General features: G+C 32.7%; 3 protein-coding genes across 6 annotated transcripts; 1 reads left to right on the top strand and 2 right to left on the bottom strand.

Annotated features, from left to right (window-relative positions):
- Nucleotides 1–778: 778 nt before the first annotated feature.
- On the bottom strand, nucleotides 779–7,356 carry LOC105780337 (uncharacterized). The gene is made up of 10 exons (XM_012604601.2): nucleotides 7,018–7,356; nucleotides 6,328–6,562; nucleotides 6,127–6,210; nucleotides 5,254–5,423; nucleotides 4,431–4,570; nucleotides 3,751–3,928; nucleotides 3,066–3,642; nucleotides 2,648–2,760; nucleotides 2,028–2,271; nucleotides 779–1,092 (listed from the first exon to the last, which is right to left on the bottom strand). The coding sequence occupies exons 1-10, from the start codon at nucleotides 7,182–7,184 to the stop codon at nucleotides 865–867; spliced, it is 2,136 nt and encodes a 711-aa protein (XP_012460055.1). The 5' UTR covers nucleotides 7,185–7,356; the 3' UTR covers nucleotides 779–864.
- Nucleotides 7,357–14,392: 7,036 nt separating this feature from the next.
- LOC105780868 (mitochondrial intermembrane space import and assembly protein 40 homolog) lies at nucleotides 14,393–16,293 on the bottom strand. Its single transcript, XM_012605396.2, has 4 exons — nucleotides 16,129–16,293; nucleotides 15,853–15,884; nucleotides 15,624–15,749; nucleotides 14,393–14,776 (listed from the first exon to the last, which is right to left on the bottom strand). Exons 1-4 carry the CDS (start codon nucleotides 16,229–16,231, stop codon nucleotides 14,591–14,593), a joined length of 447 nt encoding a protein of 148 aa, XP_012460850.1. The 5' UTR covers nucleotides 16,232–16,293; the 3' UTR covers nucleotides 14,393–14,590.
- An 885-nt stretch (nucleotides 16,294–17,178) lies between these two features.
- On the top strand, nucleotides 17,179–20,027 carry LOC105780744 (transcription elongation factor SPT4 homolog 2). 4 transcript variants are annotated; one of them, XR_008195043.1, is made up of 7 exons: nucleotides 17,184–17,427; nucleotides 17,543–17,634; nucleotides 17,708–17,763; nucleotides 18,362–18,423; nucleotides 18,773–18,844; nucleotides 19,481–19,540; nucleotides 19,656–20,027. XR_008195043.1 is itself a non-coding variant. In XM_052629224.1 (6 exons), exons 1-5 carry the CDS (start codon nucleotides 17,338–17,340, stop codon nucleotides 18,821–18,823), a joined length of 351 nt encoding a protein of 116 aa, XP_052485184.1. In that variant the 5' UTR covers nucleotides 17,184–17,337; the 3' UTR covers nucleotides 18,824–18,844; nucleotides 19,656–20,027. The 4 variants fall into 4 exon arrangements, 3 of the variants coding, with proteins under 3 accessions (XP_012460687.1, XP_052485184.1, XP_012460686.1); XM_052629224.1 differs by lacking the exon at nucleotides 19,481–19,540; XM_012605233.2 differs by lacking the exons at nucleotides 19,481–19,540; nucleotides 19,656–20,027 and having other exon boundaries at nucleotides 17,179–17,427; nucleotides 17,735–17,763; nucleotides 18,773–18,998.
- The last annotated feature ends 5,199 nt before the right edge of the window (nucleotides 20,028–25,226 follow it).

Raw genomic sequence — 25,226 nt, 5'->3', positions numbered from 1 at the left:
TCAAGCACAATTTGACTTAAAAGAAAATCTAACATCATGACTCGACCTGACTAATGAAGAAATTCAATTAGGTTAAAATATACCAAATGTCCTATATTCTTTGTAAATTTGAAATTTGACACTTAAACTTTTATTTCTAGGAATTTAGTCAATTTATTTTTAAATTTCTTTCAAAATTCAAGTAGAACGATTAATCTTGTAAAGACTATTTTATTAAATTCAAGTTCATTACAACACCAATTTTTTTTTCTGTTATGTTGCTACTGAGTTTTTCTTATTTTAAAATGTCACACCAACAAATTTAACAAAAAAATTAACACTTAAATTTCGAAATCCTGAAAATAAATTTACAGGGATTAAATTTTAAATTTGTGAAAAGTATAGGAACCTATGGCATATTTTAACCATCTAATTATAATGGATAAATGAAATGTCAAGAGGATATTGTCTTAAAACGAGATGAGATTTATAACAACTCCATTGAAGCTTCCATAGCAATGGCAGGGGAATACAGTCTATACGCGTTATAACCAGCAATTCTATTTATAGACAAGTAATTCATTCTTCTTGTCACAAAACTACTAGTTTTCTCTTTGCTAGTTAACATTTAAACTCCATTGAAGACCATGATTTCCTAGCTTAAGCTAAAGGTATGATACATGCAAGTTGTCATAGGTTCAATGCTAGATAAGTAAAGACAGGATTAGGGCGGGTCAATTTGTGGCGGAGATCCACCACGGGTACCATATGCATTATGTGGACTATCAATGGAGAACAATTATAAGCAGAAATGAAATATATAGATATATATAGAAGAGAAAGACCTGAATGATTTTGCAATCTGAGTGTTGTTCACATCATTTTTCATAATTTCTTTTTCTTTTCATCGGCTCTAACAAGCTGAACTGGTGCTGCTGGTATCCTAAACCACCATTCTCTAAGCCTTCGCAGCCACCGGTCATTGCTGTCTCTCCTATATGGCAGTTCTCTCGTAAAAGCTTCTACGAATACAAACAATATCAAGAATCTCAAAGGCACAAAAGCTAACACTACAGCCAAGAAAACCAGTGAGAGAGCAACCCTGTCAGTGGCCTGGCAGACAGATAATGCAGAGAAAATATAGTCAGGAACTCGGAGAAATTCTGCAGTTAAAAATTAACTAAGAAATTCATTAAATCTGTTTGCGGGAACAATTAACTAAGACATTCCACAATATTCATGCAAAATAAAATTCAACAAAAAGAAAGACTTGGATAATTATGTTATTTCGGCTTTTCATTTTGTTTGAAGTATTCATGTCCGACATAGATTTGGACTATGGGGTTATCATACTCCGATATATGGAAAAGTTTAGAGAACAATTTTGTTTGTGTTACACATAAAGGTATCTAACACTCACCCCATAGCCTGAGTAACCTAGCTTCTTAGCCCTGCTTCGAGAAGTATTCTAGTCATTTTCCATATGTTTTCGAAAAAATTATTTGCCATGACTTATCCACTCCTTAACAGTTAAGAAGGGCTAAATACACTCATTCAACCAATAGGGCTAGCTTTTGTAGAGCACATACAGCACTAGTTATGGGACTTTCAAATTCCGAACTTTAATGAAAAATATTCAGAACCCTAGAATGCCATTATTTCTGGTAAGTTCAGAACAATAAAATAAAATGCCTAACCAAAAAAGTCCCACCCTAGTCCTCCTCTTTCTTTACAAAACTTCTGTAGAATCAAACCCATAAAAAAAGCCACCAAATGATTCAATTAGCAGTGGCAAGGTGATGCAGGTAAAACAAGAAACTTATTCATGTTAGTGTACACGATGAAGATATAAGTTAAGACTCAAATATGAGATTTTAAGTTTTCATTTTGCTCATTTTCAATTCAATGTGATGGGGGGAGGGGAAGACTACTGCTACCTCACTTTACTGGCATTATGTTCCACACTTTTACTTATATATTATGGGACATACATATTTAGCATATTTCATTTTTCTTTTATGTGATTCAAATATAGCTGGGACATGCACCTGTGGTAAGACTGCAAATAAGATAGCCCTAATCTTGAGGAGAATAACATTCGCAGTTTGGATTAGTGCTTCATATTGGGAGATGACTTCTTGTAATGTCAACAGCTGCTCAACTGCATTTCGATTTGGTGGAGCTATTATTCTGAAGGCTTCTAAGGGCTTCCCTTTGTTAAAATACCTATTCCAGAGCATGACAATTGCGAAGAATACAAAAACAAGTGCCAATATATATGCAATCCACCCCCTGCACATCATAATTAATGGATTCATTATATCATTTGGTTTGTCTATACAACAAGAAAATGTGGAAATTTAAATAAAAACACCTATACCAAAGTGAACATATACAAATGGATGTTTATGGTGCATTTTCAAAGAAGCATGGCAAGGACATGAAACTTATCTCAATGGAAAAACGAAACATGAAATGTTGCATGCAGAAAATTCAGTAAACGATCAGCTAAGTAATCCACTAATATAAATATTTCCCAGATAGGTTCACAATTCATATATCATAAATAATTTCATTTAACATGTTTCAACTTTCAGGACATACAGAAGTAGATCATGTATTGTTCTTAAGCAACGTGTGCAAAGGACCAGTCAAAGACAATTTTTACCTTATAATGGCAAAGCTGGTCAACATCAGAAAGACAGTTGACTTAATAGGGGATTTCCATGAAGACAGAAGCTCAAGAAGAGTGGCTAACTGAATGACAGGAAGTAGCAGCTCCTACAAATTAGAAAAGAAGTCACAACTTTTAACAACCTTCTCAAATGTTCAAAAAGATTCTGATGCTCGGTTGGTGTGGTACAACAAAAGGCTTGGTAGCCATCCAGTAATTAATTGAACACTCATGTTGTTTCCTAGGAGCATGACAAAACAAAACTTTCCCTGGATCAACATGGACATCAAAATGAATTAATGTTTCTGATGGCAAGTTCTGCCGAACAAATTAATGACTTGATTTAAATAGCATATGACAGTTTTTTTGGCCTGAAACCAAATATAATAGATGGGAGATTGCAATAACAAACCTTCATTACGGCTAAATTTGTTTCAATCCCTTCTACCTTCACTTGGTTCACAGTTGCCTGTGCAGCTTCAGCCCTACCTGTGTCAGATATAGATTGCTTCACTGCTGTCTCTAAGGGATTTGTTTCCCCAACACAGAAATCTCCAACTATTAATGCTTCTCCATCCAGAATTGCATTCTTCTGTGGGATGAATCCAAGTTGACTGAGCGCCAGGAGTGAAAAAGGAGATGAAGTTGGTGGGTGTTTCACAGTGTGAGGAGAATTATCAACATTTAAAAGTGCCAAACGACTAGCAAGAGTTTCCAAAATCACATCACCACCAGGAAGGCTCTCAGCTAGGTTAAAACTAAGTAAAGTTTTATATTGGGATGAGAAGAACTGAAATGCTTCTCTCAGAGCACGATAACGATATATACCTAGTATAGCCCTTGCTAGTACTTCTGACTGCAGAGTCTCTTTGAAGTTGTTTTTTCTAGCAAACCTGTGTGAATACAGGATCTCCAGAGATATATCCAACCAAAAGTTCCGACGAAAATTGCCTTTAAATTCAGGAAACTCAAAGTAAACAGGCTCCGTACTGTAAATAGATTTTAAAAGTTCCAAATAAATATCAGAAATTCTACTTTCTTTTAAAGAAGACATGAAGCAATAAAATTCCAGGTTATTGTGCTAACAGATAACTTACACGGTTGTTGATTTGTACATAACGGCTTTATCAAAGAGACGAGCACCAAGTGGCCCAGTTAATTCAGGTTTTATGACCTGCTTCAGGTCCGTTGCCAGATCATATCTCACGGCTTTGTCATATACACCAACACCCAAAGCCTCAAAGTACAGAGCATAGTTGGTTAGAGTGAGCCGTCCTGCATAAATAGAAACTCAACAGATAAACAACCGAAAGATAATGCAATTAAAATGTGTTGTTAGAGCCTCTCTATTGAAGTATATGAATCAATGGCATCAACGAAACTGACAAGATCTCTTGGTCTATAAATTATTTCCATTGCATAACCAATTTCTATAGATTAGTTCTTTACTACACATGGATTTCATATTAAGGATGCATGTAAAAGTTTAAAATATTTTACATTAACAATTATTCATCAGCACAAATATTAGTACTACGTGATGGATCCATATATTAGACAAGGAAGTCATTAATTGATTAAAATCAGTACCATTTGATACATTCAGATGAAGATAACATTATTCTATGAATACATGTATGATATGGCCTACCTTGATCTCATACAAGCACCACCTGTAGAGGAAATTAGTTAATGTTCTTACCAACTTTGAGAACACTGAAAGTTTACTTTTAAAGGTTTACTTCCATAATGATCAATTTTCACAACATTGACATACCTGGCCATGCTGAGATTCCAACATGTTGCAGAACGGGTTGAGTTGGAACAGCACCTTCAATATCTATAATTATCTCCACATCAGAAAGTGGAAGATTGGTAAGCGAGGGTCCCAATGTGTTTTTTGCAGCCTTAATAACCCTAGAGATGGGTAAAGATCCATGATCAATAACTATCTCAATAGTTTAAACTCAGATGTCAGAATAGCCAAAAGAAAAAAAATCACAATACTAAAGAAGATACAAGTAGAAATGTTTCCTATTTTATTCAATCTCATCACATATGTTGTAAATTCAAACCCAAAAATCCTTATGCCGTTAAGTCAAACACAAAAATCCTTAGAATTGATAACAACTGAGACTAAGTCATAAATGTTTTCTACAGCTTGATTCAAGAAAGTTTGGAACACTGATCATATATCTTTCATGATCCATTTATTAGAAGTTTAAAATATTTAAAACAAATAGTAAAGGTTAAAGAAGAGTTAAAAGACAAGTATCTATGAGTCTTAACCAGAGGTGAAGCCAGGAATTGCTTTAGGGGGGGCAAAAATGAATAACAAATTTTTTTTTTTTTTTTGGGGGGGGGGAGGGGGCAAAGTGCAATTTTACAATTAACTTGTGGTTTCATAAACTTTGCAGGGACTACATAGTCAATTTACCATATTTGTGGGGGCCAAGGGCACTGCCTTCCCCCCATCTTTGCCCCTGGTCTGAACCCCAACATTCCCCCTTTTGTTTACTTCAAGTGACTTGACACAACAGTATAATAATAGAAGGCATTAGAGTTCACAAAATTGATAGAAAACAATAATGCATCCATACTTGTCAAGGCTTCGGAGGTATTTGTCATATATAATAAAGTGAAGTCGGGGGCCTGAAGAGCTTGTCAATGCATCAAAAAGATTGTGAACTGTTATTATATCTGCAACAACAGCACACACAGGAGCTATTCGTTCAAAAGCCTCTCGCCCAACAGTTTTCTTGTCATCAACCTGATAGAAAAGTAAATAATGAATTTCGAATATAATCACCCCCTCCCCTGGCCTAGGCTCCCCCAAAATTCATTTCATAAGCCAACAAATTTAATAAGCCTTTCTAATATTATTACTTCCCACCCACCCCTTCCCCTTTGTTCTTATAAATTCTGTACCTTTTAAACCTTTTAAATTTCCAAATTCTATATTAATCCTATTCGTTTCAAATTTCTACTGAATTTAATTAGTAAGTTCCTCTTCACTTAATTATCTTCATCTTTTATAGGTCTTTTATCCTTTCTCTTCTTAAATGGTTGCCTTCAATTTTGTTCTCCTACTTTTTGGTTTGTTTACATGTAAACTCTTTACCTTTAGTTCTTCTTTTGTACTTTCTTAAATTTCCTTTTTCAAATATTTAACATATCAAAGGCATCATAAAAACATTTAATATCATAAATACATAAAATGCCAGAATTAGATAAAATAGCAATACAAAAATAAAGCCATGGTATAAAATGAAATTTAATGAAAGTAGCATCGTTGACCCCTTGACTTAAAACTATGGCTCATATAGTTGGTCACTTAAAGCAAGTCCCAGTTAACTAAAAGGCTGAGGAATTATCAAGCCATGGAAGAATGCCAATAACATAGAGCAAACAGGACAAGCATACAACATCTTTATGCAAATGAAATTTATGAAACTAGCAAAAACAGAACAAACCTGAACAGCCATACTGATGGAACTTGAATAAAACAGTGACCCATCTTCGTCATCCTCGACCTCCTCATTGTTGGATGAAGTTTCCTACAAGATATTAGAATTTCAGAGACCATTGTCAACCCCGAAAAAATCATCCACAAAGTTTTTAATCAACATATGGGGAAGAACATGTTTGGCAAACAACTCCAAAGCATCTCTTACTTTGGTTCCACGTTCACACTCGACACAGGGGGCCTCCCATGCAAGCATCATCTCGTAGGTTAATCGACGGAAATCCGGGTCACTCAAATAATCTGGACTCCTACTCACTTTATACAATGCTTGGTAGGAGCAAAACTCTAAAAAGTTCCTAGCATATGTGAAAAGCTGTTTAACACTTTCTGGAAGCTCTATATCGAAACGATGTTGTAATTCTTCAGTAGGAACTTTAAGAATCCTGCAACAAGAAGTAAACAAAAGCACATTCAGATTATTATAAAATTGGACTAATTATTGTTGAAGCACAAAATGCATTGATCTGACTAACATTTTAATCAATATTGATAACGTGAAGGTATTCTCCTCTTTGAATGCTGTGAGCAACTCTCAAGCTTTTGTCCCCGGCACTGAAAAGAGCCTAGGGTGCCTTTCAATGCCTTAACAGGTGAAACCGTGACGCTAAAGAACTTAGGTCATGTGTGCAAGTATAGTACTACGTGAACTGGGTGAACTGCTCACGGCACCAAAGAGAACAATATCTTCGCATTATCAACACCGTACTCTAATAAGTATTAATTGATTTAAGAAGCCCTAATTGACATCTGACTACGAATTACAATATGGGAATTCAACAGAAACGAACAATGTGCGGTGAAATGTATACATATAGAGAGAGAAAGAAGGGGAGAGTACTTGGAACAGCGAAAGACGACGGAATTGGCGAGAGCAGAGAGCTGAGGGATGGGCCTCGGAGAGATTACTTGGGAATCTTCATCATTGGATAAACTTTTCTTGCGCTGGAAAAGGGATTTGAACGTATCCTGATTGTTTCTCATGAAATTTTCCCAAACTCCCTCCATTTTTTTTAATTTTTTTTTTTTTGATTTCACGTCGATTTGGAAACCCTACCTGATTATTACATTGGGTATTTCACAAAATTAAAATTTTGATAGATGAAGGGAGAATTTTCTTTTCAGAGCTTTTTTCACTTCCCTTCCTCTCGTGGCGGTTAGTTAATTTTAATTTCTTCGGTTTTTGCAGTTTCGCCCCTTCAAAATCATTTTTCCCACTTTATACACTTTAAACACGAAAACGGAAAATTATTGAGAAGATGTTATCGATTTAATTCTCCTTTCATAATAATTAATCCTTTAAGAGTTCATGAATATTGTATACAATTATATTATTTCTAAAATTTAAACTAATAAACAGAAAATTAATGAGCTAATAAGATGTTATCGATTGAATCTCTGCTCAATCGAGATGGGTTTGGGTTATAAAATCCAATATCAGTGTTAGGCACGTGTCCATTTAGCCTTTCATAATAATTAATTCTTTTAGAGTTCATGATTATTATATATAATTATATTATTTCTAAAATTTAAACTTGAATCCACTCAACTATTGTTATATATCTAAATTGTTATGAATATCTTATTAAATGGATGTCCATCAAGATCAAAATAAGTTTTAATGTACTTTAAATTCTAATAGTTATTAGAAGTAGATCTCTACTTCATTTATATTTTTATCTCTATAAATAAAAATTTTGGAGAAGCTTTGTAAATATTCGATTGATCAATAAAGTACGCTCTCTCTTTACTCTACCATTTTTTTTGTTCTTTACTCTCTGTCTATTTATTTTATAACATAAATAACTTTTATTCTCTACCTTTTTTATATATTTAGAAATTTTGCAATTCACCCTACATATAAGTAGAGTGTTGAATAATGAATAACCAAACAACCTTGGATAAAAACTTTTATTTTTCGACTTAAAGGTGTAAAAAGTCTTCAATTTTTTTCAAAAAAGAACAATTAAGCCCCCTGTCTTTTTTATATTTAATTAGATACTTGAACTGACAAAATACATTAAAAAAGCAATTAAACCCCTACTTTTTTTTTTTTGCACTCAATTGGGTAGTTAAACTGCCAAAATGTATCAAAAAGGCCAGGGTGGATCTAGGGGGCTAATAGGGGCCTCGACCCCCTAAAATGGAAAATTTTTCATTTAGACTATTTATAATTTATAAAATTTTAAATTAATAATGGTAAAATTGTACTTTGGCCCCCCAAAAATGATAAATTTTTTATTTAATCCTCTAAAAATTATAAAGATATATTTTATTAAAATAACGAAATTGCATTTTTACTATCATAAAAAATCCAACTTCGCCCCTGCCTCTAAGTCGTATTTTTGGATCCACCACTAAAAAAGGCCCTTTGACTTTTAACTTTAACGGTTGACAATTAAAGTTATAGAAAAAATATAAAATACTTCTTTTGGTACGATAACTTTTATAATTTTTTACGAATTTTATATTTCTTTATATTTTTTATAATTTTATAAAATTTTCCTGTATTTCTATATATTTTATATTTTTTCTAATTCTTAATAAATTTTAATTTTTTCATATTTTTATTGAAAATTAATAATTTTTATAATTTTTATTAATTTTTATTATCTTTTTTTATCATATGTCACGTCATAGTTGTGACACGCAGTGGCTTTAATTAAAAAAAATTAGAGGCAGTTAAATTTAACGGTCAACTGTTAATTATCTGTTAAAGTTAATGGTCAAATGGCCTTTTTTCAGTGGCAGATCCAGAAATACGACTTAGGGGGGCAGGGGCGAAGTAAAAAAAATTTTGGGGGACCAGAATAAATTATATATTTTTATGATAGTATGTAATTTCTCCATTTTTAATAACCTATATCTTTAAAATTTTTAGAGGATCAAATGAAAATTTTATCATTTTTGATGGCCAAAGTGTAATTTTACCATTACTAATTTAAAATTTTGTAAATTATAAAAGGTCTAAATGGAAATTTTTTCATTTTAGGGGGGTCAGGGGCCTTGCCAGCCCCTGGATCCGACTCTGGCTTTTTTGATGCATTTTGACAATTCAAGTACCCAATTGAGTGAAAAAAAGCATAGGCTATTTTTTTTTTTTTAAGTTTGAGGGTCTTTTTTTATATATTTTGACAGTTCAAGTGCCCAATTAAGTGAAAAAAAAGCATAGGCTTAATTGTTTTTTTTTTTTAGTTTGAAGGCCTTTTTTTATACATTTTGGCAGTTAAAGTGCCCAATTAAGTGAGAGAAAAAAAACAAGGGTTTAATTTTATTTTATTTTTAAGTTTGAAAGTCTTTTTGATACATTTTGAAAGTTCAAATACCCAATTGAGTGCAAAAAAAATAAGGGCTTAATTGCTTCTTCTTTTTTAAAGTTTGAGAGCTTTTCACACCCTTAAGCCTTTATTTTTCTTTCAAAATCCCTAACCTCTTAGATATGCTAACCTTCTTTTCCACCCTGATTAGCCAATCATCGGCCACAACCTTTCTCCTCCTCTCTTTGCCCTCTTCCTTTCCCTCAATTTCATTCTTTTTTTCCTTCTTTTTTTATTCTTCCATTTGTTGCTACTTTTGGTTGCTATCGGTGAGGTCTTCAACAGTGTTGTCGTCTTCGACCCTTATCGATAATGTCCCTTTTGCTTTCTTTTTTGTCATCCTCTTTTTCGTTCACTTTCTTTCATTTTACTTTTCCTTCTCCACTTACCCCTTTCACTCCACTCTCACTTCCGCTAATCTCTTGCCAATCACCACTTGTTTTTCAACAAATTTCATGTTTGAAATAATAACTATGGCCTATGGTCTAACCTTTGTCTCCTCCATTGATGTTTTTCGAGTTGGCAAGGATTCATTTTTCTTAGATCCATTGAGATTCAATTTGCTTGAGTTCTTTGTGACTTGGTTTCTCAAGTCCTAGCTAATATAATATAGGCCCGAAATATGAGTTTGGGCAAAAAAAGAAGCCCGTTTAGAAAACGGGCCGAGCCTCAGGCACTGCTTTTTTTGCCCGGGATTGGCCCGGCCCGAATATAATAAATATATTTTCTTATTTTTAAAATATTTTTTTTATTTTTTATTTTTAAAATAAATTTTTGGTGTTTATTGAAAAAATGGGCTGGGCTGGGCTCGGACTTAGGATTTTTTTCTCGAGTCGCCGGAAGGCGGGGCAGGCCTAGGCGCTGGTGAAAATTTTTCTGGACCCAAATTCGCCCATGAGCCCCTTTAGTTTGATTTGATGTATTTAACATATTTGCGGTTTTTATAGATTTTCAAAATGGACAAGTTAATCATTAGCAAGCACAATGCACCAATTAGCGTAAACCATTTTTGGTGGTTGATGCCTTTTGATGGAAAAGAACTCAAGATTTGGCTTGTATTAATGGCAGAGGAGTTTTTTTCCCCGATTAGACACTTTTCCAGATGACTCACCTTCTAGTCATGCTGTTCTTCTTTGTATCATTTATATCCGTTTTATGGTCTATATTCGAGATTCATGACTACCCCTCATTGCCAAGATTCGAATTTCTGTCTCCCATTGGTGGTTAGGTCAAATTGTGGTCCAAATTTTTTAAATATCAAAAAATAATTTTAAAAATATATTTTATATTAATATTAATATATTTTTATAATTAAATTTAAATAATTTTTAATTATTTAATTTGAATTGAGGTTTGGATTATTTAACCTAAGAAACCAGTCCATCTATGGACAAATTTTTGAACATCCAATATTTAGAAAAATTAGAGTAAAATTATGAAATGTGCACGTAACTTGGATAATAGATTTTTTAAAAAAAATTTTACATCTCGTTTTGATTTTGTATGTAATTATAATTACGATAGGCGGAATCAGATAATTTTTGAGGGACCGAATAAAGTTGTATATTTTATGGTAGCAAAAGTGAAATTTAACTATTTTAATAGTCTATATCTTTATAATTTTAAAGGATTAAATCAATTTCTTTCATTCTTGGATATTGAAGTGTAATTTTACCATATATCATTTTAAAATTTTAAAATTATAAAATGACCAAATGTGAACTTTTCTATTTTAGGGACTGGGACCCTTAATTTTTAAAATATATATAATGAATAATATAATATTATTATAAATACTGAAAATATATACCAAGTTATATATATTTTAAATTTATAAAAAATTATAATACGAGCTGATAAAAGTTTTTTTATATTTTATATTAATATATATTTTAATAAAGGCAAGTTAATTAATCATGAATAATGATAACTAACAACAAAAGTTCTATTAATTACGATAAAAAATAAGATTTAAAAAAAAATCCTAAAAGCTTGCGTTCGTCATCTTCGTCCACTATGATTCACATTATTCAATGAAAATTATTTATTTGAAATTAGTAAAAACAAAAATTTCAAAGGAAAGCAAACCGTCAAACATCGGTGCCAATGCCGGTTCTCCACATCTCACCTCTCTACTTTCTGCCATCTTCGTGCGGTTAACGATAGCCATTCTTTAACTCCTTGTGGATCGCCTGCCTTGAATTGTTAGTAACCGCAGGTGGATTGCCCAACTGAATCGTCGGTTTGAGTTCCATTGCAGTCTTCGCCGCCTTGTTTTTCTCCGACGTAATCGGGAGGTATCGCATTGCTTAATGATCCGAAAATCGATATTGTATTCAGTATGGAGAGAGATGCAAAAAAAAAAGCTTGGTGGAATTGAAGGAGTATTATAAGGAAATTGAATTGATTTATGCTTTAGATAGAAACCAACTTTATTATAGTATCGAAAGGCGGTTACTTTTAAGGGTTCTTTTCCTGCAAGCAACTTCAGATAGTTAATTAATATAATTTAATATATAGAAATTATTTTATCCAACATTTTCACCTAGAAATTATTTAATACATTATTTCCATCGCATCATCAAGATTCAGATTCAGGTTAGGTTCGAGTTCGAGTTTGGGGTTCAAAATTTAGGATTCGGGTTTAGTTTTTAAGGTTAAGGGGTTCAAAATTCGGGATAAAAAAATTATCAAAATTATGTATCAATCACATGAAAAAAATTGTTGAAATGTCATTAAATAATTGGAAATGGACCATGGATGATGTGGTTATGAACCATTTCCAATTATTTAACGACATTTCAGCAATTTTTTCTATGTGATTGATACATAATTTTGGTAATTTTTTTACCTTAAACCCAGAATCTTGAACTCCAAACCTCAAACTCTGAACTCGGATCTCAAACCAAAATCTTGAACCCTAAATTCGGAACCCTTGATGTAGTGGAAAGTGTCCATAAAATAATTTCATGTATATTTGAACTAATCTTCCAAATCAAATATAATGTGTCTTATTTTAATTGGAAGGGACTATAAATAATGTGGTGGGAGGAGTCCATAAAATAATTTCTCCAAATTTTAAATAATACAAATCATTAATGCGTCAAAACTTTTTTTTAAGAGCTTATAGGTAAAATCATAAAATATAAATCATAAAATATAAATCATAAATAATATATGTTTGATCAACTAGAACTATAGTCAATCGAAGATAAAGTAAAAGCAGATTGAAAATTTAAATATATCCGAATAAGGCCCGTTTATTATGACTTAAACTCCTAATAATCTGGGAGAGAATCTATATATAATATTTACATATGATATGACTTAAACTTGAATATTTAAAGATCTTAGGACAACGACTTTTGTCAACACTACCAATGCGTCATTGGTCAACATGTCAACTTATATAAATGTATATTATCTTACAAATTATTATAACCTATTAAGATAACACGATGATTATAACATATAAAAATAATACGAATACGATATGAATATGCATGTTGGTGTACAAGTGTGAAAAATTCACTCATTTTGCAAAATCTATAACAAAATAAAATGTTTAGCTAAATAATGTCATGAGTTAAAGGAACACCAAGTTTTGAACATTAAACTTTAAGGTATTAACAAAGAAACTTCACCATTACTTGAAGGAAGTTTTAGGTTTACAAATTTAAAGACAAATATGTCCCTTTTTTACTAATTTTTTCATTCAACATCGTTGATGTTACTTAATCTTGTATTATTTATTTTAATACAAAAATTTTGATTCAATTTACAAAAGATGTCTTATAATATATGTTTATTTAATTTTTTTATATTCACCATTTTATTTAAAGCATTTCGTTTGATTCTTTCTGATCTCTTTATTTTATAACCTCGTTGGAAATCATGTAAAGATAATTCTTATTTGAGATAGCTATTTGTGCAAGTGTTGTACGATTCAGAAGTAATTGTTTCTTGTACAGATTGTGTATTAATCTACTATAACTATAGGATAACCCCACTCCGCGAATTACTGCATTTATTCAAGTGATCCACAAATGACGAAAATTTCTTTTTTTCCTATCTCTATCTTGATGAGCCGAAACCAAAGCTCTTATTCTTTGGTGAGTAATAGTTCGAGTAATCCTTGAATGAACCCCTCAAAAGCTTGATGCAAATAAGCTAATTTTTGTTCAATGTCTCCGAGCTATATATTTCCGTTTAATTTTGATCATTGGATAAAAGAAATTTTGAAAGAGGAAGTTACAATAGATCTTATAGACCCCAAAAGGGATAGAGTACCCAATCATCCAAATAAGTCCCATACAACAAGTGTTTTACCTTACAAATACAAATTTAAGTTCATCATTTATCATAGCAAACCATAATTTTTTTTAATGTTACTGAAATGAAGTAAGACACTATAGTGATTTAGATTTGTTCATAGGTTAAATCAAATCATAATTGAATCCAAAAGCTTATGTCCAAACTTGAACTAGGCTCAAATCAAGCTCAACGTGATTCAGCTCAACTCCATAAGTCCATTTTATTATTCGGATATTAATAGAATATTAAAAATATAAATTTATATTTATATTATATATTTATAATTAAATTTAAATAAAAATACTTTTATCACTTAATTTTAATTTAGGGTGAGTTACGCCAGCTTGAAAAAAAAATTCTTATCCAAGACTCAACCGATAGAAGCCGGGTTGGGTGAATAATCCGATTCATTAACAGGTCTACAATCATTAAAAGCAAATAATAAAAGTGATTAAATCCCAGATGGCTTTAAAAAATTATCAAGCATCATCACAACAATCAAATCCATAGTTTAACCATTCCAAACCAAAGCACAAAAATCTATCATTTCCCTAATTTTGCCATTCTCCAATTCACAAAATAGTGTTTGTGCAATAAAAGTTTGATTTTTATTTCAATAAAGATCCTTTTTCAAATGATCTAAGTGAGCAACCAAATTTGGTCATCTTTAACTCTCTCTATTCACAGATGACACAAATCTTTTCATAAACAAGAACTAAAATGCTACAATTATCAATCAAAAATAGCATAGGCAATGAAAATGTATAAGAATGAACTGTTGTCCTACAGCTTTGGTTTTCGTTTTGGTTTGTGAGATTCCTTGAACCATATAGGAGGATAGATTTTATATTCTTGGATTGGTTCTTCTTTCTTGACTTCTTTATCTTCAATGATGTTTTTAGGAAATGCATCGGGGTTACCTTTGATGCAGGTTTGCAAGGCTACAAAGGGATGCACGCAATCCGAACCCTGTTAAAGAGGAAAGTTCAAGTATATTAGTGCTTATATAGAAGTTCAACAAAGATAGAGGCTAGACAATGTTGAGGGGTCAGGAACAAATATGATCGAATTATAAATTTTTTGGGAGCCAAGATAGGTTTTTAATATAATTTTAGTTTGACAATTTCCAGTTTATGAATTATGACATCTTCAAGAAGCTCAAAACATATTAGATTGCCTAAAAGTGAAAGCATTTATCTGAGCCTAGCCTTAGCCAAATCATTTCATGATAAAAAGTTGAAATTTGAGTTCTGAATGGCAACAACGTGAATAAAAAGATAGGAATTAGTGTTTCAAATGGCCAAGCAGTTAGGGAAGCCCTCTACCAGCCATTTAGATTAGCAAGGAACTACATAAAAATGAACCAATGTTGTGTTGCTCTGATTCTTCGTTTTTTTCAAAGTAGACATATGCGCCACCTATATCTGATGCATATCCAAAAATAGTTATGGAGATATGACCCTCTAAGGACCCTCCAAATACATAAAACAAACCTTAGAAAAATTGAACATTCCCGTGTTGGACACATCCAGGTATATCCTACACTCACTCACGACTCTGAGCAACATAGAACCAAAGTCCCATGCAATAAATTAAATGAAACAACAAATCACAATACGGAAAACCAGCTCTAAACCTTTGCTTTCTAAACAAGATATTTTACAGTATTTACAGCTTCAACTTGGCAGATGATACACAATAGATTCATACTCAAATTCATTTCTTTGTTTTGTAAGCAGATAATACCTAATAAGAGTGTCTAGATTAATCAGAACGATAAAGCTTAACACAACAAATGAGCCCATTTTTTAATTACCTTTTCTTCAGCAGTGCTTTTGAGAAAACAAAGGAAAGCCTCTGTAAATTGAGTCCCGCAAGCGCCATTCCGCAGCTCAGCTACACAAGGGCAATCTAATGCTTTCTGCGCCTGCGCATCAAGAGACTAGCACAAAAATTGAAAGAAACCCATTATATTTCACAACTTGTTAGGTGACCCAAAAACAAAAAAGGGAGCAGCAAGTTATGGAATTAAGAAGTGGAACAACCAGATTCTCATCGCTGCCATATGCCGCAGCTTCTGTAAAAAGGCAAAAGATAATGATATTACAAACTACTCTAGTGAAAAAATAAATAGCCTCCATTCTCTAAATCAGCAAAGGTAAAATAAGCAGAATTTAAAGTATGCTAAGATCTTTTGGAACTGAGTTCTTTTCTTTCTTTCTTTCTTTCGCTAACAGATTAGACGCCAGATTGGTCTAGTCACAGCATAATAATGAATCAAAAGCAATTGATATTAACGACGTAAATATAAACCATGAAACCTGCAATAATAGAATCCATGGAAGCGAAAGAAGAGGAAGGCTGGGTTCGAGCTTGATCGTTAATGGCGGCAGCCGCAGCTACAGCACTTTGAGCTTGGCCCATCTCCGCTTTATCAGTCCCACACTTTTAACAAATGACTGTAAAACTATAAATCCGTCTCCGCTTCCAACCATCTCTTGCATTGACTTTGACTATTCTTTTGGTGGGAAAATTTGTTTAGGGTAAGTAAACTACTAATATAGTAACCTAAATTTCTTAAAGTTTTCATTTTGATTCCCCCAAAGAAATTTAGAATAAGGGTACTATCGTTAATAAATATTTTCATTTCGGTTACTCGTTATTAAGGTTTTCAGAATTGTACCGGTGGTTGAATCAATCAAGCCATCAGTTCATTGATCTAATTCGTCCAGACTGTTTGATCAAATACATTATTAAAGTTTTCATAAAAATAAAAAATATTTAAACTCCGTTTAGTCAATTTTTTAACTCGACCCAATTAATTCATACCGATTTATGGTATAATCAGTTTAAATCTTTCTTCGAACTGATATCCTAACCGGTCCAGTTCGATTCAAATAACTATAGCAATATTATTTATAAAATAATAATAATTTAATATTTGAAAAAAACTCAATCACATATAAAGTGATAAAAGTCTGATATAAATTATTTTATTAGTATCAATCTCGAATTTGTTTGGGAAATTTTCTCTTTATCTTATAAAAGAAGTCAAAATATATTATATATTATTTACAAATTTGAAAATTTAAAATTCAGATCTAACTATTAACCGTGTTAAATTTTTTTATAAAAAATTTATATATAAATTTAATAAAATAATTTTAACAGTTTTAACGGTTAAAATTAAATCTTGAAATCTAAAAAATAAGGGACTAAATTCTCCAAAAATGAAAATATAGGGACGTAAGTTATATTTTTAACCTAAAAAATGTCCAAAGTGGGCTCGAACGAATACTCCGACCCGTAATACTAGAGGCATTTGGACTGGCCCATCTTACAAGCTTCTGGCAACTTCTTCTCCATTTCTCGGCCTTCCCATTGTTCCATTGTTTGCCTCGTTGAATCCTGAAACGAGAACAAAACCCAGAAACCCATCAAAAAAATCTTTCCTCCAATTTTTCTTCAAATTTTCATTGTTAAAGACCAAAACCCGGAAATCCTTACGTTGGAAAGTGGGATAAAGAGCAATGGGAAGCGCGCCCGCACAGATTCCGACGAGTTTCGGACACGAGCTCCGGGCTTGCCTCCGTTGCCGCCTCGTCAAAACCTACGATCAGGTAATTTCTTATGTTTCTACTTGGGGTTTTATTTTTTTCTCGCTTTAGTAAGTTTCATAGTTTTGGACGAGCTCTTCTAATTACTCCCTTTTCTGGGTATTTAAAAAATTTACAGTTTAGGGAATCGGGATGTGAGAACTGCCCATTCTTTAAAATGGATGAGGATAATGAACGCGTTGTCGATTGTACCACTCCTAATTTCAATGGGTATCTTTCAAATTTACCTTCCTTTTATCTCTTTGAGCATCTTTTCAAATTTGATTACTGATTTTTTTTTCAGGATAATCTCTGTGATGGATCCGTCTAGAAGTTGGGCTGCTCGTTGGCTGCGAATTGGTATGTTCAACACTGATTGTATGTTTTTCGTTATTTGTTTTTGCTTTGTGGAAATTATTCATTATAAGGTCTTAAAAGTTCAGTAGCCTTATTTGAATGGAGAATTGAGGCTTGCATGATTTAGAAATCCATTGTTGCTTTATGATTATTTTCAATATACTATTTGATGAACCCTAGGATTTTAAGATCTATTCTCTCGGGTGATTGCTGAGATATTGCATTTTTGCCATGAATTTGGGTGAGTTTTAAATAATGCGCTGAAGACGGGTATGTTTAATTTTCCAAGTTATTCCATACATTTGGAGAATCTGGGTCATATCTCCATTTCCATGTCTGAAATTTTTTCAGACACGGTGTTGGAGTTGGACTGTATACTTCAAGAAACATAAATAGTCGTTGCAACATAGCTTTTGAACTTTATAAAGCACCAGACTTTTGACTTCTCAATGATAGTTTTTTCACCATAAAATAGTAGATTATGCAATTGCTATTTTTAGTTTATGTTTACATCCTTTTCGAATTATATGTATACATTAGTGTGTTATATCTGATTCTTAGATATTTTGGGTTCTTTGACACTTCTCTAAATCCTTCTCAGGAAGATTTGTCCCCGGTTGTTACACTCTTGCTGTTTCAGAGGCGCTTCCAGAAGACTTGCAGGTACGGGTGAAATTCATTAATCAACATATACTTTTCAATAAAGGAAACATGAAGGATGGTAGATATGGAACACGGTTTGGGCATGTTAATTGTGTGAACTTTTCGAATAACTTATCTCAAGGTCTTCTATGATAATATTCAGTTCCATTTCTCGAATTTTTGTGTTTCATCTTTTTAGCGTCATAGCCGCTGGGGTTGTATTTCAACTCATTATGCAAACACAGTATTGTATACATTATATTGAAGTTTTAAACCTACAAGAATAGAGTTTTATTATCTTGATACTTTGTTATGCCTTGTCATATTACTTTTGTGTTTCTGGTATTAATAGTTGTTTTCTTTCATACAGAATTTATGCGAAGAAGTGCATGTGCAGTATGTGCCACCGAAACGGGTATGAGACAAGAGTCCTGGTAACATTGTATGTAACCATCGAAAAACTTTGCATTTTACGAGTTATGATCGTTTTTTGATGCTTTTGTAAAAGTATTGCTCCGTTGTCTTGGCTATCAATGAAATTGTATGTAAACAATTTCTGGGTTTGAACAACTTATAAACACTCTAGTTATTTACAAGGTAGGATTTGTATGAAATTTGGTTAGAACTTAGGGTTTATGAATTAGTTTTCAGAATTTTGTTGGAAGAAGTTTGAAATTTCAAAAACCCTAGAGCTATTAATTGATTGTTTTATGGTTCGGATTACTCGTTCGGACTTTTAAATCAAGTCTGAGCTATCATCTTGTTCGTATAGGTCCTGATCAGGTTTTGAGCAAAATGTTTTTATATTAGAGTCAATTTTACATGGATATTATATATAATTAGATTTTGTCATACCACACAACCTACAATGATAAACTTGTATTTTAAAAAAAAAAATTTATTCAATAAGAATATAGGTAGAGTGGTGATAAACTTTTATTTTTATTTTTAAATTATCCAATAATGAATATAGGTAGATTGGTGATAAACTTGTATTTTAAGTCTTTATTTAAAGATTATATAAAAATATGTTGATTGAGTGTTAACTCGATTGGCATGAGCATTGTTGTCAATACAGGAGGACGTGGGTTCGAGTGCGTTGAAGCGCATTATCCTCCTATTTATGGGTTGGAGAAGGGTAATGGGTAGTTTTAAGCATTATGTCACAAAGAATAGCTTCAATACTATCCTTCTTAGGAGTTAGTGAAGGTTCTAATTCTGCTTTAGTTACGAGAATACTTTTGCTTTTGAAGCTTCTAAGTCACTGGAATCTTCAACATATTCCCAGAGAAGAGAATAGAATTGCAGACAGGATAGTCAAGCTTAAGAGAGACAGGGAACCGGGTTTGCGGTTGGTTGATAATAATTATGTGATGAGTTTTCTTAATGTTTGATACTTGAGTTGTAATTTCTTTTTCACCAAAAAAAAAAATACTATCCTTCTTAAGAATCACTTGTTTCAGCCCAAGATTCTAGGGTACTTAGAGACCTCTTGCGGATTCACCTGCTGAAGTATTCCCAAATACTTTACAAACGGCACTATCAATATTTACCTTGTGCCACCAATCTGTAAGTTTTAACTTTTGTATGCCTCAAGGAACCTGCCAATCTATGGTTTGAGTAAATGTAACTTTCCCTCATATGGTAATTTTTCTCCAAGACACTTTCACTTTCAACAAAATTGGTATTAAAGACGTAATTGTTTCTCCTGATCCAATACTGCAAGCAAATAACACCAAAAGGGTTGCCAATCAAAAGGTTCACATGCAAAATGGTTAGGATCAGAGAGATCAATCTCAAACCATTTCTCCAAATTGATTGAGAAAAATTCATCTCTCTTTTTGTAGTTTGGTCACCAAGATCCATGTTGCCACAGCTGGTGTATATAAATGCGGTACATGATCTACACTTTCATAGCCATGTTGACTCCACAAGAAGTAGAATAAGCAGTGCGAATAGAAAAAATGCACTTCTTTTCATGTTTCCATCTAACAAAATCATTCACGTCATGGGTTGAAGGAGGCTTATAGGTAGAAATGCTCAAAAGTATTGAGAGTGGTAACTTCGATTTGAATACAATCTAATTTCACTCCTCACTCGATGTAATGATATCCTTTATCGGAAGCTCAATAGGTAGAAATGCTCAGAAGTATTGAGAGTGGTAACTTCGATTTGAATACAATCTAATTTCACTCCCCACTCGATGTAATGATATCCTTTATCAGAAGCTCAATAGGTAGAAATGCTCAAAAAGTATTGAGAGTGGTAACTTCGATTTGAATACAATTTAATTTCACTCCCCACTCAAGAGGAATCCTTTCGGGTTATGTACAAACATCAGTAAATGGTCCCCAATCTTTAACCCAATTATCTCTCCAAAAATTCACATTTATCCATCTCCAACGTTCCATATAACACCATCCTAGACCCTATTCGAAACACGACAGATACCCTTCCATAACCGTGATTCATTACCCGCATATAGTACAGTTGGTAGGTTACCCTTCTACTTGTATTTGGTTGTAAGAACTTGAACCCATAATTGGTCAGGGTTCTTAATAATATTAATAAGGAAAGCATTATTAAGACAGTCAAGTTTCTTGAATCCAAGATCACTATACTTTGTATCTTTGTAAAGATCATCCCATTTATTATCAAAATAGAATCATTTGAAACATTTAACTCACCCTTGTGGATAATTTCTTAATAATCATAAATCAATTTTATCAATTTAAAACGATATGGATTAAATTCCCTAATTGGGTATAGTACAAAGAGGAAAATTATAATTTGACCCAAAAAAAAGAATATACAGCGTCAAATATATTGTTCAAGTAATTTGAACTAAGATATGAAATTAAAAATAGTGAAAATACTAAAATTTATTAAAATTAAATCCTATGAACTACAATCTTACCAAATATATATAACGAAGTAGTCTATAAAATTTCTTAAGGTTTTTTTATTATTATTTACATTTTAGTTTTCTATCAGAAATTTTATTAGTTTGTAGAATTAACCATGAATCGTGTCATTTGCTCAGGTCCGAAGACTCACTCAAAAAATAGGAGAGTTTGGGTGAAAATATCGATTCGAAAAATGGGTTCAGACAAAAAATAAAGCTCGTTTTCTAAACAAATTGGTCTCAGAAAGAATTTTTTGCTTGGGCTCGGCTCGATCTAAATCACATGCAACTTTTGTATTTGTATTTTAAATTTATTGAGAAATATTTATTTTAATAATTTTTGTATATTTAATGTAGTATGTATTTTTTAAATTTATTTTTGTACAAAAGAAATATTTTAAATTGGGTCAGATTTTGACAAAATTGTTTCTTGTTGTTGTTTGCATGTATGTGGAGGGTTTTTTGGGTTTATTTTGGGTGGGTTTGGATGGGCGATTGGGTGCGGTGCGTTTAGCTTACTTTTTCTCTCACGCTACAGTATCGCTACAGTATTTAATCTCACCGCCACCGCTGTTTTTACACTAATCGTAGGTAAACGCACCGCCCATCCAAACTCACCATTTGTTTACCCTCGGATCGGGTGTGGTCCGTGATCTGACGTATGTTTCGGCTTGAGAAACCCGGAAAATCGGTCGATTCTCTACATAATAACAACGAAATTCAACGAAATAATTATTGAAAAGTTGATAATCTCAAGAGTCATATAAGCCGTCACTTTCCCGTGGAAAATGAGAGTAAAAATATATGCATGCGCTTGGACCATATCCCTCAACAAAAGGGAAAAGAAAAACGCACAAGTTTTATCCAAATCCACGTCCAGGTTTTGAAAAATAAATTTCATAAAATATTTATTAAATGATGGAGCAAGGCATTAGCTGGCAACATGAGAGATGAATACTCCTTTCCTTCTTTTATTTATTCCTTTTCTTTAAAATGTTTGTTAGGATTATCTTTTTAAGAGATAATTGGGAAAGCAATATCTACATTTTCTTTTAAATATATATTTTTTAAAAATTAACTTACGAGAACAAAAAAAAATTTAGACGTCAAAATAAATTTTAATTTTACCTTTATTAATTTAAAATTTTAAAATTGTTTAAAGAGCTAAAACAACAAATTTTCATTTTAGGAGCACCGGGGCCCATGCCAGCTCCTCCTGAATTCGTCTATGCGTGAAAGAAAAGTCAAAGGATATTTTTGTACTTTTATTTTTGGCTAAAAAAGTGTTTTTTCAAAACATTTTTGTTTTAAAAAGCAAGTTTTAATAACTCAAAAACATCTTATTTAACAATGCTATCTGAGAAATAATGTTAAATTGACCCTAATTCGATGCAATAAAAATAATTAATTTACTCATGAACTTATACGGTTTAGATTAAGAATCGGTTAGAACAAAAAATCAAACCGATTGAATAGTATTTTATTTTATTTTATTTTTTAAAATTTAAAAACAATTTAAAATTCATTGATTTTTTTTTATTAAATCAATTTTATCCGTTGATGCTTTTTTTAGTTTTGAAGAGTGGCATCACCAGTCCACGGGCATGTGATTGGTTCTGCTGAAATTTTGACTCTATCATCAACGTATAAGTGGCTCACGGCTTACGATGCTATCCCTAACGTGTCTCTTTTTTCTAACAATTTAATATTAATTTTCATTAAAGCCAAAAAGTCCTTAATTTCTTCAAATTATAATAAATTATGTCACTTATTTAAACTCTATTAAAAATTTTCATCAAATTATGTCACTTACTTAAACTCTATCTAATATTTTTAAAAAGTTGTGAATAAAATACATCAACTGAAAATTTAAATACAACTATTAATCATCCTAACTACATAACTTAAAAGGATAAAGCTATATCTAGTTATTAAAAAAATGGTCTTTAAACTTTTCTCGGTTCACGTTAATCTTAAAATTTGACAACTTTTATTTTTAATTTAATTATTGAATTTGGGTTTCGTTAATATGTGATGACGTAACACTCTAAATTTGTGATATATTATCACTTGAGAATCAACCATTTTTTCTTCAAAGAATTAAAAGACATAACAATTTATCTATTTATGCAAGATTCGGTTGGTCGAATATTACATTATGACTGTAATGTTACATTCAAAATAAGATTATCTTGTTTGTGTAAGATTATAAAACTAAGATAGAGAATAGAGAAAGGATATTTTCTTGATTATTCTTCTGAACATGCAGGCTTGCATGTATTTATACAAACATGAGACCACGAGAGCTCAAACAAACTAATCACTCTCAGTAACTAACGTTTAACTGCTAACTGACTCAGAAACTGCTTAGCTACTAACTGACTGAATAACAACTTTTACTTTAACAGTACTCCAACATTCCCTCAGCATTTTTTATTTTTGATCACTCATTTCTTTTAATGACACCACTTGTAGTGCACGTCGAAATGATGCAAACAACTTAGGAGTAACTGGTTTAGTGAGAACGTCTGCAACCTGTTGATCCGAGGGAACAAAGTTGACCTGCAACATTCCAACAAGAACCTTTTCTCGAACAAAATGATGATCTATTTCCACATGCTTCATTCTAGCATGATGTGTAGGATTTTCAGCTATTGAAACTGTCGAAGAATTATCACACCAGACAGTTGGTAACTTTAACAGAGGCATTGACTTCATTCAACAATTGTTGGATCCACAGTAGTTCAGAGACGCAGTTGGCGAGACTACGATATTCTACTTCAGCAAATGACCTGGATACCATCGACTGTTTCTTTGAGCACCAGGTAACCGGATTAGATCCTAAGTATATCACATACCCTGACGTAGACTGACGGTCATCAATGGATGAGGCCTAGTCAACATCAGAATAGCATACCAACTCTAATGAACCTGCTGTAAAATACAGACCATGATCTATAGTGCCAACTAGATACCTTAACACACGTTTTACAGCTCGCCAATGAGTGACACTAGGAGAACTCATATACTGACTCAGCTTGTTTACAAAGAACGCCAAATCTGGTCGTGTGATACATACATATTGTAGCATTCCCACAGTACTTCGATACAGATGTACATCTGAAAAAGGAAGACTTCCATCGGAGGCCACTAGCTTGGGCGTGTTAACCATGGGTGTCGGTGTAGGTGCTGCACCGAGCATGCCAGTCTTGAGAAGCAACTGTGCAACATACTTCTTCTGACTGAACAACATTCATTGGGATGTTCGTTGAACATCAATTCCCAAGAAAAAACTAAGGATTCCCATATCCTTAAGAGCAAATTTGGTGTGAAGTTGGTGAACCACAACATCTATATCTTGGCTACTGGTCCCAGTGATTAATATGTCATTGACATATACCATAAGAAGTAGACAATTTCCTGCAGTCACTCGAATGAACAAAGACGAATCAGCTTTGGATGCTTGAAAACCAAGTTGAGTGACAAGGTACTGCTTGAGAGTTTGAAACCACACTCGAGGAGCTTGTCTCAAGCCATAGAAAGCTTTATTTAATTTACACACAAGTGGTTGACCAGATGCACTCGAGACTTCAAAACCAGGGGGTTGTGCCATATAGATTTTCTCAGTGAGCTCGCCATTAAGGAAGGCATTGTTGATATCAACTTGACGCACAACCCACTCTTGCATAATAGCTAACGCAAGAATGGTGCGAATGGTGGAGGCTCGAACAACCAGACTAAAAGTGGCATGAAAATCAAGGCCGGCATGCTGAGAATACCCTTTTGCCACTAGTCTTGCTTTGTACCTGTCAATGGAACCATCAGCCTTCTTCTTAATTTTGAATAACCACTTGCAACCGATTGCTTGTCGATACTCAGGAAGAGGACATAAAGACCATGTATTATTTCGATCCAAGGC

Source organism: Gossypium raimondii, chromosome 4 (assembly GCF_025698545.1).
Source record: "Gossypium raimondii isolate GPD5lz chromosome 4, ASM2569854v1, whole genome shotgun sequence".
NCBI lineage: Eukaryota > Viridiplantae > Streptophyta > Magnoliopsida > Malvales > Malvaceae > Gossypium > Gossypium raimondii.
The sequence above is the reverse complement of the archived record's forward strand: the minus strand, read 5'-3'. Positions and strand labels throughout refer to the sequence as shown.